This window comes from Rhinolophus sinicus, chromosome 15, assembly GCF_057876585.1.
Source record: "Rhinolophus sinicus isolate RSI-liver-muscle chromosome 15, RSI-T2T, whole genome shotgun sequence".
NCBI lineage: Eukaryota > Metazoa > Chordata > Mammalia > Chiroptera > Rhinolophidae > Rhinolophus > Rhinolophus sinicus.
This window is the reverse complement of record NC_142515.1, coordinates 102,540,309-102,557,467: the sequence shown is the minus strand read 5'-3', so window position 1 is coordinate 102,557,467 and position 17,159 is coordinate 102,540,309. Positions and strand designations below refer to the sequence as shown.

The window sequence follows — 17,159 nt, the reverse complement described above, 5'->3', positions numbered from 1 at the left end:
CAGATGGTTCTATAAACATTTAAACTAGTATCAATACCAATCCTTTTCAAATTCTTCCAAAAAATTCAAGACAGGGAATACTTCTAAACTCATTTTATGAGGCCAGTATCCACCTGACACCAAAGGCAGATGAGGACACTACAAGAAAGAAAATTATAGACCAATATTCCTACAAATGTAGATACAAAATTCTCAACAAAACATTAGAACTGAATTCTACAGCACAATAAAAAGATCATACACCATGATCAAGTGGGATTTCTTCCTGGGATGCAAGGATATTCAACATACCCAAATAATAAATGGGATACACAAAATGAAAGATAAATATCATATGACCATCTCAATAGCTGAAAAAGCATTTGACAAAATACATCTTTTCATGATAAACACGCTCTACAAATTGGGTACTAAAGGAATGTACCTCACCATAATGAAGGTCATATATGACAAACCCACAGCTAACTTCATACTCAAGGAAGTTGCCTATGCAGCTAGACTTGCATTCCACGCTTGAAGGAAGTTTAGAAGCATAATTAATTTGGAAAAGAGAATGAATTCCTCTTTGGTGTAAAGCAAATAATTCATAGTTAATTGACTCAGAAGAGCATGAATTGCAAATTCAAGCAAGTATACAAACGAATGAGGGTTTCCAATATTTAAGCAAGCTAACAAGATTTGAAATGCAAATCCTTCACCATATATTTGATGGAAAGGGAACTGACTCTGGGTGGTGAACACACAATGTGAGATATAAATGACGTAATACAGGATTGTACACCTGAAATCTATGTAATTTTACTAACGATTGTCACCTCAATAAACTTTAATTAAAAAAAGAAAAGAAAAAAGAAATGCAAATCCTGAATGATAAAAGTGTTCCAGGATAGAAAGAATCAGAAAACCAAAATCCTGTTTTTTGTGGGATTCCAATCTAATTAAGCAAGCCATACATGATCATTTTTATCTCATCGGTGATTACAGGACAAGTTCAAACCACAGGGGCCATCCCAACATCCTGTGAGGTATGAGAAGGGGAGAGAGATGAGGATGTCTCTGTCTCCCTGGCTTATGGTCACAGAAAGGAAGTGGGGTTGTCACTCAGAACACTAGGGAAACCAGTGGGTTTTTTGTCCTCTACCTTATCTTGGCTCACTCTGGATAAAATGAGCAAAAGGAGAAAGCAGAGATAAATGACTCTGGGTGGTGAAAACACAACATGATATATAGATGATGTATTACAGCATTGTACACCTGAAACCTATGTAACTGTACTAACAATTGTCACCCCAATAAACTTTAATTAAAAAAAGAAACCCATCTCTCTGTCTCTCGCTATGGAATCTTTAAAGGCTCAGTTCGAGTTGGTCAGCCCCTTAGCTAAATGAGAGACATCAATTCCGCTTCTTATTTAAGTCAGCTCTAAGCAAAAATGAACTTCCCTAAAGACAGAGATTTTTCTTGCCTTTGCAGCTTCTCAGAATCTTTATTACAAATTCTAGACATCCCAGATATCACTTTTAGACAACAAAATTTTTGCTGTTGAATGAGAGGTACATGAGGGAGTGATATCCAGAAAGAATTCTGAAGGAAGTTTGCCCTATATTGTATCAAACTCCTTTCACATTTTATTGTTTTACCGAGAGATTTGGTCAATGTATAATTTAAAAAAAGGCTTTGGATCTTAGAAGTGAGTTTCTTTTGGATGTGTTAATGTACGGAGACTGACCCTAGTTAGCCAATGTCTGTGCAGGTTCCATATTTAAAGAAGCCTAGAAAAACTAGAGGGTGCTCATGTAACAGACACACGTTGTGTCAAAAGAATAGTTTGCAGCTACCATTGTTAATAACAGAGTTCCTTTCCTGACAGAGTATACGAATACAGATGTTTGGTTTTGTGGAATAGTAAGGTAGAAAAAGTGTAGTGTTGGCTTATCTATCTTTGGTTTCTTGTAGAGATAGGCAGTTCTGTTCAGTCAAGACTTAAGCAGATTCCAGAGAGTTTCTGATTCTTCCAGCAGAGGGAACCCAGGTTCTGTCCCCTACTTTGGGGATCACTTCTTTAATGGGTCTTTTAGTAGTGTCACCTCATCCGGTTGGAAAGAGAGGCTCTTCATATAATCAGCAGGCTAGATTATTTTTTTAGTTTTATTTTTTTTAACTCTTCATTACAGTGTTTATTTGTTTATTTTTGTTTATTGTTTTTCTTATAGATTATTTTTATCTTTTAGTTTATCTGTGTGTATAGAGAACATACATCTGAAGTGAAAGAGTAAAATGAGAAACAAGCCTAAGGCTACCTGGGATGTTATGAGGCCACAGTTCCAGAAGATTCAGTGTTCTTTAGATAAGGATTCCCTGCTTTCTTCAGAATATGATAGTTTTCCTGGGCCTTATCTTGATACATTCCATACTCTGGATACTTAATAAATGACCAAGGTTACCACTCCAGGCCATATCTAATCCCATTCTATTTTAACCTATCTCCCCTGATGACTCCACAGTTTGGGCCTCTCAGAGGAGGACACATTCTACTGTATTCTTAGCATCTTCTCCCCTGAAGACACCAACACTGGATTTTGTCAAGGCCTGAACAGTGTCTGTGAGGGTAGAACCCCTCACAACCCCTTATACTTTCTTACCCACTGTTCTCCTGTCATCTTCCCAGTTGCATTGAATGGGTGGAAAGGCCACACTGTCATTTCAGGCCAGGACTTCTCCATTGTTTCCTCAGCTCTGTACCTGATCAGCAATTGGCTATTTGCAGCTAGAGCCCCACCCTCTGAGAGTCACTTGAGAGTACAAGCTGTGTTCAGCACCAAAGCTCAAGAAAATTGTTCCTCAACCAGAATGTCTACCCTACTCTGCCACTGCTCTTCTCATCCCAAGGAAAACTCACACACTCCATGCATGTGTGTATGGGTTGACGGGTTGAGCAGTTGGGTGGACATTCAGTAGCATCACAGGAGGCAGTAGGACAGCCAGCATCACAACCGACATTGCTAGTTTTGTCTGTCACACTTTCATAAAGTTGGCTGGTAAAGAAAATGAGTCTAGATGGATTTAAACAGTTCATTACTTACATACAGAGCAAAGCATGGTGTTAGCTCCTAGTCCCACAGGATAACACTCAACGAGAAGGGCCAGAGGATGGGTAGCAGAGGTGGGGGGTCACTCTGCTGCTGAGGAGCCGACTCTAAATCATAGCCAAGTGGTCTCATAGCCTGAAGATGAACCACAAGTAGGCTGAGGTGGAAATCAGGGAGGTAGATGAACCTGCCTTGTGGCAGCTCATTGGAACATGGCCTTTCTCTTTGTGCTTCAGGAAGAACGACAGGGTCAGGCTCAGTTGCGAATCAAGCCAGCCTGCAGCTAAGCTGTGCCTGTGTGGACTATGTGGGAGATATACAAGGTCATGAGGGAGCTAGGACAGATCTATTCCTCTACAGATGGGAGGATCAAAAAAGAGGTAAGACGGGAGCTTAAGGGATGACAGGGTAAAGCCTAAGGATAAAGGTGTTCTTGTAATTTGAAGCCTCTATAAATAAATAGGACATCCTTTCTATGAGTAAAGAGGGAAATAGGCATTGAGGAGGGTGTGGATATCACTTTGAAGTGAGAAAATGTATTCTAAATTGTTTTCATGAGAAGCATAGCTGTTTTTAGGAAGGCTGCAGCTCAGCTTTTAAAATCCCAAATCATGAGACTCTGAAGGCTTATAAAAAAATGCTAAAAGTCAGCAGTTGTGGGCACATCACAGTGTCACAGTTTAATCTAAATTCCTTGGCTGTGTGAAAGATGGGGGGTGGTCAAGGACTTGCAAGTTAATTGCCATTTGCTGGTTTCTCATGTCAGGGCAGGGTTTCCTTTGGCACAGCACTCCAGATGAAACATGCAGTAGCCCACTAGCTTTTCACTTCTATAGCACCCAAGTCTGCAGGTACCAGTTCTATAGCAGCTCTTGTGCAATTCTGGTGACATTGGATTCAAGCCTGGAAAGAAAATGAATGAAAGGATAATTCACCATAGGCTGTTTGGATTATAAAGTGATGAGTCCCTCTACTGTTATCACACTGGATTCCGAAGATCCTAGGTCATAATGATGGATTCTGCTTGCATCAATTGATTCTGATTCAATTGAATCAATTGATTCTAATGGAAAAAAAAATGAACTAGTGCTATGGATTGAATTGTGTTGCTCTTCTCCTCACCCCCCATTCATATGTTGAAACCCTTAACATCAGTGTGACTGACTCTATTTGGAGATAGGGACTTTAGGAGGTAAAGTTCTGTGAGGTCATAAGAGTGAGACCCTAATGCATTAGGATTGGTGGCCTAAATGAATAGGATTGGTGTTTTTATTGGTGGAAGACCCTGAAAGAAGATGGCTGTCTATAAGCCAGGAAGATAACTCTCGTTAGAAAATGAATCAACCTGCAGTTGATTTTGGACTTTCCACCCTCCAGAACTATGAGAAAATAAATTTTGTTTAAGTCACATATCTGTAGTAGTTTGTTATGGCAGTCTGAACTGACAAAGACAATTGGTAACTTGGAAGTTTGCCCAAATTGGTCATACTCTAACCAATCAAGTTAGAGTGGTCATTAATTCATTATTATTAAATTATTTATTCATTCCCAAACCAGGTTTTATAAACCCAGGTACTGTTGGGGTACAGGTTTGAGTATGATATAGACCTTAGTCTCAAATAATTTTCAGTCTAGACAAAAAGAGAAGAAACACAATATACCTCCGAGAGAGGAGAAACCATGAGAAGTCAAGTGAAACATTTGCAACATGGAGTGGTGCTGTGAGTTCAGAAGAAGATGAAATCAATTCTGAAGATTTGAGATGTCTTGTTGGAGTCCAGACCATTTGAGCTGGGCTTACAATTTGTAAACATGCTTCTCCATAGAATTAGCAAAATGTGAATGTTTCTTTATGTTTATATGTAAGAGGGTGTTAAAAGGACAAGCGTGCCAATATTTGGCCATCTGTACGTTTTCTGAGCCAGTACAAACCCTATCCAAGTCATCGTACCCTGGAGGACAATTGTCCTTTAGGGAAAACAAAGGATCAGGGTTACTTAGCTCACAAGAGGGAAACCCAAGAAGAGTAAGTGTAATGGTCTGCATATGAGTCGAGAAATTTCTATGGAAATGACAAGTTATGGGAATGTATAAGACACTAAAAGAATACCGTAGATTATATGCAGTCTAGAGACCTTGAATCCATTGCCATAAACTTTAGTGGAATTGATCCCATCACCAGCTTCAAGAGGCCTGGATCCTAATTCCTAAATCCAGCCTATTGGGTCACACGATCTGAAAATCTGGTTCATTTGCCTAGAGAATAGATTTCATAAGTCAGGCACTGCCCATATCATATATAGGCATAGTCTATACATATCCCATTTAATCCTTGCACGACTCTGAGATTCCTATTATTATTTCCCTTTTGTAAGTGAAGAAACTAAGGTTCAGAGAAATTCAGACCTTTGCCTATAGCTGTAAAGTTAACAAGCTGGAGAGCCAAGATTCAAGCTCAGACCTTGCTGACATCAAAGCTGGTTGATACTATTTCCACTTTAAAAATTAAGAGGTCTGTGGTGGGAGGACATACATAGATTTGTTTAGTGAAATTTCTCTTCTAGACAAAGGACCCCCCAGGAAGATTCCCGTTTTACCTGCCAGCACTGGGTCCCAAAACACAAGGACGGCAAACACAGTGAGGAGACGCTTCATGGCTAGGAGCTTCTGCTGAGGAGGCTGGTGGCAAGGTCTAACACTGGCTGTCAGAGAGCACAGAAGAAAGGTTGGGCACACACTCCCGTACAAAGCTCTCAGGTCTAGGGTATGCCTTGATCCAGGTGGCTATGCTACACTGGTCTCCTCCAAAGCAGCTGAGTTGGCTGCTTATAGGAGGGAAACACTGACAACCATTTCCTGTTTGACAGCTTTTCCTTTGGACAAAGGCACTGTCTCCCGACGTGGGTTTTCCAAAAGTACTAATGGAGACCTGAGCACTATATGCTTTTTCCTTTTTAAATAAAGGACATTTATTTTGATTGGTTTTTATATTACAACCAACATTAAATGTTAATTTTAGAAAATTTGTAAAATATTAAAAATTACAGGGAAAGGAGTTACACTTGAACACCACTTCTCAGAGACAAACAGTGTGTTTCTCAGGCAAGTTTTATTTATGCTTAGATGATTCTTTAATATTTTGTTTTGCATAGTTATAAACTTAATATACTCGGAAGTAGGTATCCTGCTTTTCTAACATGCTAATACCATAAATATTTTCTAGTCAGTTGTATCTTGACTAGTGACTGAAGACCAAGTCGGGATGAGGATGTCTTAATCAGTGTTCTCCCAGATGCTTCATCCCTGCTTCACTTCTCTGGAACTTACAAGTAACTTGGAGAAAAGAGGAGCTACCATCCTTTTGCAAATGTTCCTAGTGGACTGATATTCAGAGCCCTTACATGACTCAAACTCCATTATGTCAAAACATCTCTTTATTGACTCTCCCCCCACTCCCAACCTACTTCCTCTCTGGACTCTAAGTTAGTGAATTATATTGCAAACCATCTTTGCTAGATTTGAAATCTCAGGGTCTCCTTTCATACCTGCTTCTCATTATATCACATGGCCACTAAATTCTGTCAGGCCTACTTCTGAAATCCATCCCGACTCTCTTTTTTCTTTTCAGTACTCACTACCAGTGTTCCAGTACTAGATTACTGAAATATAATAATGTTGCATAAAAATACTGTGTTTATATAAGATTGTATTATTTCAGAAACAAAAAATATACCTTATTTTCAAAATCACAGGAAGTTTTAACAAATATCAGTTTTAACTTAGATCACAAAGGATGATTCAATAAATTCCAAAAAACTGTAGGACAGATCACATTCTCTGGTCTATGAAATTATAATTAACACAGATAGAGCTTACATTGGGATCAAGATTACGTTGGGATTAAGAATTTATGTATACTAATTCAAATAACCTTCATAACACCATAATTATCATGGTGTTATGAGGGTTATTTGAGTTAGTATTTGAGTTACTAGTTATTTGAGTTACTAGTAGGTACTTTTATTAACCCATTTCATAGATAAGGAAACTGAGGTAGAGAGAGATGAAAGGACTTGCCGAAGGTTAAAGAGTGATTAAGTGATGGGGCTAGGATATAGTACAATTGATGAAACAACAATGTGGTTGTGGATGTAAACTGAGGAAATTAATGTAAAAGTGCACACATGAAAATAGAGTGTAAACCTTTATAAAATTTACATTTACTTTAATCTGACCAGCTAAACATAATTATCATGATTTCCATTTTCCATCGCATTAATTATTCTTATATAGACAAGGGAATCTTAAACATTTTTACTTTCTTTTCTTGGAGTCTGAAGAAGACAGAGTTCAATTTTCAATCACTTTTTTTTTTTTATTATATCCAATTTTCTTCACTCTGCAGCAGATGCTCCAGTCATCGCAGTATCTAATTGCATATTCATCAAGATTGCACTTCATTCTGCAGCTATAGTATCTTGAAGAACATCTCTTATAAAAAAATGTGCTTCTGGCTTTGAAAAGAGAAAACATTATTTTGTATTATGTTACTTATTTGTATATTTCAATGTCTGAAGTGTTTCATAATAAATTAAAACAACAGCAATAAAGAAGTTGCCCCCCCCAAATAAATAACAAAAAAGATTGCAGTAGAGAAAAGTGGAACTATTGAATAAAGATAAATGAGTATTTCTTCTATAAGAGAGTAGATAAATGAGGCAATAGCTGCAAAGGGGCAGAGTCTTTGATGAGAACTATGACAGCATATTTCTGTCTCTAGGGGTGAGGATTTATGATGCAGGAAAGAATGTTTAATTTCAGGAGTGAAGTCCTTAAAAAGTGAGTGAGGATGAAGTCCAGTGTACAAGTAGAAAGGTCAGCCTTCAATTAGAGAATGAAGAGAAGGCAGAGTAAGCTAAAATTGGAAGCTATATGGTAGTGGGAAAAGGAGGAAGTTATCTCTTGTTGCTTTTACTTTTTTGGTTTAATTAAAAATATCATCAGTTGAGAATGAGAAGGGGACAGGGGGAGCTGGGTCTTGGTTCCAACTTTCCAGTGTATTTAGGCCCAAAGCCATGTCTACTTTATTGAGGAAGTTTATGAGATCTGCACAAGATCCCAAAAACCATAATCTCCCACCTTGGTTCCCAGGTTTCTCTCTCTCTCTCTCTCTCTCTCTCTCTCTCTCTCTCTCTCTCTCTCTCTCTCTCTCTCTCTCTCTCTCTCTCTCTCTCCCATAGAGCACTTTCTTTTATCGTTTGCCCACAAAGAAACCTATCTTAAGTTTTACAGTAATCATTTTCTTAGTTTAAAAAATTTGTTTCATTACCTGAGTTTTCATCCCCAGACACTACAGTTTAGATTTTTCTCATCATAATTTGATTTTCTCTTTAAACCCACAAGTCCTTCCCAAATCCTTTTCTGAGAATTTTTTTTTGTGTTGAAGAACTTGAGATGTTTAAGCTGTAGTGTTTCCCACAGTTGATATGGTTGATATTTTCTGTTTATATACTCCTGGAGAATTCAACATGTTCCTGTGTACTCTGGATTTTCAGTAAATTGGCAGCTGGATTCAGAGGCTTGATCAAACTCATGTTTGATTCTTTTAGCTACTGGTTGTACTGTACTGATTTTTTTTTTTTTTTTTTTTGTGTGTGTGGTTTATAAGAAGGCCCATAATGTCTTGTTGTCTCGCTTTTGGAAATGATGCTCAATGGCTAGATTCATTGATATAATGGGGTTGCACATTGGTGATACTGTGATTATTTAATGTCTTTTCATTGTTTAGTTGTAATGCTTTAATAAAGAGATATTTTCTTTAATGTAATTTTAAAAACCATTTTGTTATGATATAACTCCTCCCATCTAGCAACCATCAGTTTTTCTTTTCTATCTCTGAGCCTATTTCTGTTTACCCCCTCCACCTTCTTTATTATTAGTATTATTTGTGGTAAGAATATTTAGCATAAGATCTATACTCTTAGCAAATTTTAAGTATACAATACAGCATTGTTAGCCATAGGTACTATGTGTAGAGTAGAACTTTAGAACTTGTTTGTCTTGTATAACTGAACCTTTGACCAACAGCTCCCCATTTCCTCTACCCTTCAGCTCCAGTAACCCCATTCTACTTTCTATTACTATGAGTTTGAGTTTTTTAGATTCCATATATAAGTGAGATCATGCTGTATTTATCTTTCTGTGTCTCCTTATTTCACTTAGTGCCCTCATGGTCTATCTGTGTTGTCACATATGGCAAGATTTCCTTCTTTTTTAAGGTGATCCATTTTATGTATATATCACATTTTCTTCATATGTATTTTCTCCTCACTTTTATTGAGGAGTGATTGACTAGTAAAAATTGCCTATATTTAAGGTGTACAATGTGATGTTTTGATATAATATACATTGTGAATTTATTACCACATAAAATGACATATACACTACCTCACAAAGTTATCTTCTCACTTGAGATCTACTCTTTTAGCAAATATCAAGTATACAATACAGTATTATTAACTATAGTCGCCATGCTGTAAATTAAGTCTCCAGAATTTGTGCATTTTATAACTGAAAGTTTGTGCACTTTGACCAGCATCTCCTCATTCTCCCCTCTCCCATTCCCTGGCAACCACCATTATACTATCTACTTCTTAGAGTTGACTTTTTTACATTCCATATATAAATGAGATCATAGAATATTCATCTTTCTGTGTCTCGATTATTTGACTTAGCATAATGTCCTTCAGGTTTGTCCATGTTGTTGTAAATGGTCATTTCCCTTCTTCTTAAGGCTGAATAATATTCTGTTTTATATACAAAGGGTGCAAAAAATGTAGACACATTTTAAGAAAGGAAAAAACTGTATTAAAATTACGCTGATGGGAAGCACTTTGAGCACCTCTTGTAATTGCAGAAGTCAAACGTGACTTGTATTCATCTTTTGTTATCAGTATATATTGAGTATTACAATTTTAATACAGTTTTCCTTTCTTAAAATGTGTATCCATTTTTCTAGCCCTCTGCCTATGAAGGCTTCGTGTCACACATGGCTTCTGGTATGACAATTTCTGTCAAATAAAAACATCACCTTGTGTCCTCATCCACCTTATTCACCGGATCTGGCACTGTGTGACTTCTGGCTCTTCCCCAAAGTCAAAAAGACTATAACAGGTAAACATTTTGAATTGATTCAGGACATCAAGGCAGCCACAACAGAGCAGCTAAAGACATTCACGAAAGAGGACTTCCAGAACTGCTTCAGAAAGCGGCAAGAACAATGGGATAAGTGTGTTCAAAGCAAGGGGGGTATTCTGAGAGGGATTAATAGCAATGTGTCTTTTACTGTAATAAATGTTTTTAAATTTAAACATTCACCCTATTGTTTGATCACACCATATATATTATATATCATATATATATATGATATATAATATATATAATATATACATTGTTTGAGATCCTTACATATTTTGGATATTAACTCCTTATCAGATATATGTTTTGAAAATATCTGCTCTCATTCTACAGGTTGTCTTTCAATTCTTTTGATTATTTCATGTGTTGCTCAGAGCTTTTAAGTTTAATGAAGTCCTACTTCTAATTTTCTTTTGTTGCTTGTGCTTTGGTGTCGTATCTGAGAAATCATTGCCAAGACCAATGTCAAGAAAATTTCCCCCTATGTTTTCTTTCAGGATTTTACAGTTTCAATGTTAAGTTTAAATATTTAATCAATTTGGAGTTTATTTTTGTGTATAGTGTAAGATAAGCATCCAATTTCATTCTTTTGCATGTGGATATCCAGTGTTCCCAGCACCATTTGTTGAAGCGAGGGTCCTTTTCCCATTGTACAGAGGGCGCCAAAAAAATGTATACACATTTAAGAAAGGAAAAAAAAACTGTATTACAATTGTAATACTCAATATATACCAATAACAGAAGATGCAAGTCATGTGTATACACTTTTTTGGCACCCCTGGTATGTTTTTGGCACTTTTGTCAAAAATCAGTTGACGTATATGTGTCAGTTTATTTGTGAACTCTTTAGTGAATTCTCTTGGTCTTGGAGCTGATGGGTCTGTTTTTATGCCAGTACCAAACTGTTTTTAAGAAAAACAAATAAAAGGCATCCAAACCAGAAAGGAAGAGATAAAATTATCTCTGTTTTTCAATCACATGGCTTTACATATAGAGACTTTAAAGATTCTACCTAGAAACTATTAGAACTAGTAAATGAATTGAGTAAAGTTGTAGAATATAAAATCAACATAAAAAATCAGTTGCATGTACATGGATCTAAAGACTTCACATTTTTTTAAATGACCATACTACCCAAAGCGATCTACTAATTTAATGAAATTCATACTAAAACCCTAGTGGATTTTTTCACAGAAATAAAAAACACAATCCTAAAATTCATATGGAAACACAAAAGGCCCTGAATACCCAAAACAATCTTAAGAAAGAAGAACACAGCTGGAGGCATTCCACCTTCTGATTTCAAAATATTACAAAGCTGCAGACTCAATTTTGTAAAGATGTCAGCTCTCCCCAAATTGATCTCCAAATTCACTGCAATCTTAATGAAAATTCTCTTCAAACATGCATATGTGTGTATTTGAATAATTGATTCTAAAATTTATATGGGAATTCAAAGGGGCACGAATATTCAAGACACTTTTTTAAAAAGTGAAAATGTAGATATGTTTCTCTCCCAGTACTGAAGACATCATAAATTAGGATAGTGCATTGTTTGGGCAAAGAGAGACAAACAAAGCAATGAAACAGATTAGAGAGTGTGGGGGTTCAGAATGAACCACCCCAAGATGTGCCTCACTGGTATGCAGATTACTTTGAGCAAAAGGCAACTTTAGCCGAAGGCTCAGAAGAAGCTTCTACCCCTTCCTTTAACAACCTCGACGAATTTGAATTAAGGGCCTTGCTCATAAGCGATATCTTCTTTTGACCTATCTATGGGGCAGGGTAAACTTCGATTTACTAAATGTCTGTTCTTCTCATCATCCTGCAATGACACTTTGAAGTCACCAAGGAGCATTACTCATTCCTAACTCAGGATGTCTTAATTACCTCAATTCCCCTTTCTGTCTTTGCACCTCTCCTGCATGTGGGGTCTCTGACTCTCTCATGTATGTGGCGTTCCCATACATGTGCATGTATTAAATTTTATTATTTTCTCTTGCTAATCTATCTCATGTCTATCTGATTATAAAACCAGCCAGAAGAACTTTGAGGGTAGAGAAAAGTTTGTCTCTGCCCCACGATAGCTAGATTTATGACAAAGAGGGCACTCTCAGTCATTGAGAAAAAAATGTTTTGGTTTTTTTTCCAAGAAAGGGTGCTGGGGGCCGACAGGTGGCTCAGTTGGTTAGAGCGTGAGCTCTGGGCAACAGCATTGCTGGTTCGATTCCCACATGGGCCAGCGAGCTGTGCCCTCTGCAACTAGAATGAAGACAACGAGCTACTGCTGAGCTGCCACTGAGCTCCTGGGCAGCTGGGTGGCTCAGTTGGTTGGAGAACGTGCTCTCAACCACAATGTTGCTGGTTCGACTCCAACAAGGGATGGTGGGCTGTGCCCCCTGCAGCTAAGATTGAACAACGGCAACTGGACTTGGAGTTAAGCTGCACCCTCCACAACTAAGATTGAAAGGACAACAACTTGACTTGGAGCTGATGGGTCCTGGGAAAAACACACTGTTCCCCAATAAAGTCCTGGAAATACACACTGTTCCCCAATAAAGTCCTGTTCCCCAGTAAAATCTTAAAAGAAAAAAACAATTCTTAAAAAAAAGAACAAGGAAAAGAAAGGGTGTTGGGTCAATTTGCTACCAATATGGTAAAAACAAATAATAAATTTTGGCCCTTTGTTTCACAAAAACCAAAACCAGGTGGAGATTTACAATCTAAATGTGATAGGCAAAATAATAAAGTTTTTGGAAGACAAAGAAAAGCTTTTTGAAGCTATTCAGAGAATGTCTTCTTGAGCTCTAGGAGAGAAAGGAACACAAAAGCAAATTAAGAGTCTAGCAAACAAACAAAAACTCATAGACACAGACAACAGTATGGTGGTTATCAGAGGGTAAGGGGGGTGGGGGGAGGTAAAAAAGAGTAAAGGGAATAAAATATATGGTGATGGAGGATTTGACTTTGGGTGGTGAACACACAATGCAATATATACAGAAGATATGTTAAAGAATTGTACAATTGAAACCTATATAATTTTATTAACCAATGTCACCCCAATAAATTTAATGATTTTTTTAAAAAGAAGCCTGATAAATTATACCACGTTAATATTAAGAATGTCTGTGTATAAAAATGACATGATAAAGGGGGTGAAAAGGCAAGCCACAGGGCAGAAGGTATTTGTGAGATACATAATAAAGCACTTGCATCTAGTGCATCTAGTATCATTTGTAATGAAACCCTACAGCTCACTGAGAAAATAACAAATAACGCAGTGGGATAATGAACAAAATACTTGAAAAGTACTTTGAGAATTGACATTGAAATGGCCATTAAACAAATGCAAATATCCTCCATCTTAGTAATATATAAATATAAATGTAAACGATACTCAGTTACTACCATACAAATTCTCCAGTGGCTATAATTTAACAGCCTGATTATATAAATTGTTAGTGGGAGTGTGGACCATTAAGAGTTGTCCTACGCTGCTGAAGAGAGTGTACATTTGCTCATCTACTTAGGAAATTCTGGTATTTTTTCCCCTAAAGTTTGTCCTTTGACAAACGCTTTCATTCCAATAAATACCCAATAAATATATGTTCACATATACAACAAGAATCACGTAATGAAAATTTATAGCAATAATAGTATTCATAGCAGCCAAAACCTGGAAACAGCTTAAATATTCATCAATGGTAAAATGAATATATAGACTGTGGCATATTACTGTGATGGAACACTATATAGGAATAAAAGTTAATGAACTATAGTTGCAAACAGCAACATAGTTGAATTTCATAAATGTAATGTGGAGTGAAATAAGTCAATCACAAAAGTACATGCTATATATAGAGGGTGCCAAAAAAACGTATACACAAAAAAGTATAACATCTCTTAAAATGTGTATACGTTTTTTTGGCACCCTTGTAGTTTCATTTATATAAATTTTAAAGCGTTGTGACAAAACTAAACAATAGTGCATAGATCTATGTGTCTAAGTGCCAGAGTCCTAATGTTGTTTAGTTATCTACCACTCTTCTGGATATCCTAGGCATAAATCTGTATTAGTCTAAGCCAATAATATTGTTCTCCATTTCTTCTCCAGTGATTGGTTCTGGGGAACTTCCAATAAATTATTCCTTGCTGATATAAGAAAAAAATGCTCTCCTCTTTCTCTGGTGTAATTTGGGGGTCTGAATATGATGTCTAGAACAATGACAGGTATCTTTGGACCCTGAGAAGAGCTACTCAAAAATAAATCTGGCACTTTTCTGACACTTGCTGGGATGGGGGATCTGATATATGAACCAATTTCAGAATTGTTTGATCTTTGGACTTCTTGTATTGTGTAATAATACATTGTGTAATAATTTATTGTTTAAGGAGATTGAGTCTGAGTTGTTTGTAACTTGAACCTGAAAATATACTCACTGCTATAGCAAGCACGTCCAGTAAAATATTAACAAAAAATAACCTATATAATGGGAGAAAATATTTCCAAACTCACATCTGGTAAAGTTTTAGTGTCCAGAATATGTAAAGAACTGACAACTGAATAATAAAAGACAACCTAATTAAAAAGTGAGCAAAGAACTTGAATATCATTAATGTTGTAAATTAAATGCAAATGAAAACTATAATGAGATTTCACTTCATACCAACTAGGATGGCTATAATAAAAAATACAGACAATAGAAAGTGTGGGTGAGTAGAGAATTGGAACCCTCATGCATTGCTGGTGAGATTGTAAAATGAAGCATGCAGCTGTAGAACATTGTTTGGCAATTCCTCAGAAAGTTAAACATAGAGTTATTGTATAATACAACAGTTTTATTCCCAGTTATATACACAAGAGAACTGGACATATATCCACACAAAAACTTGGACATAAATGTTCATGGCAGCTTCATTCATAATAGTCCCCAAAATAGAAATCCAAATGTCCATCAATGATGAATGGGTGAATAAAAGGTAGTGTATTCATTTAATAGAACACTATTTATCAGTTGAAAGAAATTAAATATTAAAGCATGCTGCAACATGGGTGAACTTAAAAAAACACTGCTAAGTGAAAGAAAACAGACACAAAGGGTCACATATTGTATGATTATATTAAATGTCCAGAATAGGTAAATTGATAGAGACAGAAAGCAGATTAGTGGTTGCCAGAGCCTGAGGGGAGGGGAGGATGGGGAATGACTGCTAATGAGTATGGAGTTTCTTTTTGGGGTGATGAAATGTTCTGTATTAGATAATGATGATGTTTGTACAACTTTATGAATACACAGAAAACCGTTGAAATGGAACACTTTAAAAGAGTGAATTTTACGGTGAATTGTATCTCAATAAAAAATATAGAAGACCAAGAACAATGAGGAAAATTTTGAATTGCCAGGTATTAAAATGTGCTCTATGGTAGTATATGCATCAGAAAAGATAAATAAGTCAATAGATAATAATATAAATCCCAGTTATAAGCCCAAAGATTACCATGTATTTATTATATAGTATTGGTGGAATTTAAAATTAATCTGGAAAACTTAGATTGATTATTTAATAAATATGTCTGTATAATTTGTTATCTGGTTAAGTGTTGAGGTGGTGTCTTAGCTCCCACCACACACGAAGTAATTTCTACCTAGTGGCTTATCTCGATTAGTGATGAGTGTTCTGTGAAACACAGATTATGATGGAGCAGCAGCCCTTCTAATCACCACTCACTTTCCATTCTTTTCAATTCCCCACATTGTGTGTGTATGTGTGTGTGCTGTGAACATTCTTCCTCCATTTTTGGATAAAACACAATCAAAAGTTAGAGTTCATCATAGGTTAAATCACCGAAGGGCACCATCTTATGGATGTTCTAGCGTCAACTCTCCCTGTGAGCAGCCAACACACGCCTCTCACATTCTGCATTGTACAGTATAATCTGCCCTTGTCTAATTTATTTCCAAATTCTTGGAAGACCTGGCATTCTCTTTCATTTATATTTTCATAACTATGGAATGAAAGATTTCTGTCTTACCTGAAGGAACTATGGACAACAGGGCAAGGCCCCCAAGGATGCAAAGCAAGACCCTCATGGTTGAATAAGTCAGTTAGAATCAGCAGCTGCAATGAAGAGAACGTCTTTATATATTTAGTACACAAGAGGTGAGTTGCACTTTGATTATTGAACCTCTCAGTAGCAAGAACATTTCTCTGTTTCAGTGAGTCTTCATGTCAGGAGATAGCATGCAATGAACGTGACTATTACTTATTCAAAGTAAGTACATTTGTCAAGTGTTGACAGGATGTGTGCACAGCACTTACAGAGAAGGAGCAGCCGTGGTGAAGGCAGAAGAGATTTTCTGTTGAAAACTCATTGTCTTATGGTTCCAGGAGGAACTGTAAAGGTTAAGGCAACATCTATAGAGTAAAAGTATTCACTTTTTTACCCAATAATAGGAAGAGAAGCACTGGGTATAATAGCATGCCTATTTATTAGTATTTTGGGGAATGTACACTAGCAGATTTAAGCAATGAAATTATATTTGAAACCATACACAGGATAGGATGACATAGTAAAGCTTTTAATTGTCTCTCTGTTCAACCGAGTAAGATCAACTAATTTTTATATCGAAAGTCTTAATGAACACAAATTGCTTACACATCACAGCTATCTGTAATGTGAGGGGAATAAAAAGGAAAAAAGGAAGCACGGGCCCTAGATGAACTTAGGAAAACAAATAATATAGAGAAAGCAATGGCAATGCCACAGGAGCATATGTCAGACAAAATGGCACAAATCGCCTCGTAGACACTAAGGAAATGAACAGAAAGGAACACCAGAGTAGTTTCGGTAGCCTAGGGAATCCTTAAAGA

General features: G+C 36.7%; 2 protein-coding genes across 2 annotated transcripts; both read right to left on the bottom strand.

The window, feature by feature from the left end:
• Window positions 1-3,846: 3,846 nt before the first annotated feature.
• DEFB134 (defensin beta 134) lies at window positions 3,847-5,744 on the bottom strand. The gene is made up of 2 exons (XM_019733082.2): window positions 5,687-5,744; window positions 3,847-3,992 (listed from the first exon to the last, which is right to left on the bottom strand). Exons 1-2 carry the CDS (start codon window positions 5,742-5,744, stop codon window positions 3,847-3,849), a joined length of 204 nt encoding a protein of 67 aa, XP_019588641.2.
• Window positions 5,745-7,180: 1,436 nt separating this feature from the next.
• On the bottom strand, window positions 7,181-16,378 carry LOC109448110 (beta-defensin 43-like). The gene is made up of 2 exons (XM_019733081.3): window positions 16,321-16,378; window positions 7,181-7,603 (listed from the first exon to the last, which is right to left on the bottom strand). Exons 1-2 carry the CDS (start codon window positions 16,376-16,378, stop codon window positions 7,440-7,442), a joined length of 222 nt encoding a protein of 73 aa, XP_019588640.1. The 3' UTR covers window positions 7,181-7,439.
• Between the last annotated feature and the right edge of the window lie 781 nt (window positions 16,379-17,159).

Coding starts and splice junctions, on each gene's coding strand:
- DEFB134 (XM_019733082.2), bottom strand. CDS start 5,744: ATGAAGCGTCTCCTCACTGTGTTTGCCGTCCTTGTGTTTTGGGACCCA. Junction 3,993..5,686: donor TTGGGACCCAGTGCTGGCAG/GTAAAACGGGAA, acceptor TTTTCTTTCCAG/GCTTGAATCCAATGTCACCA.
- LOC109448110 (XM_019733081.3), bottom strand. CDS start 16,378: ATGAGGGTCTTGCTTTGCATCCTTGGGGGCCTTGCCCTGTTGTCCATA. Junction 7,604..16,320: donor GTTGTCCATAGTTCCTTCAG/GTAAGACAGAAA, acceptor CTCTTTTCAAAG/CCAGAAGCACATTTTTTTAT.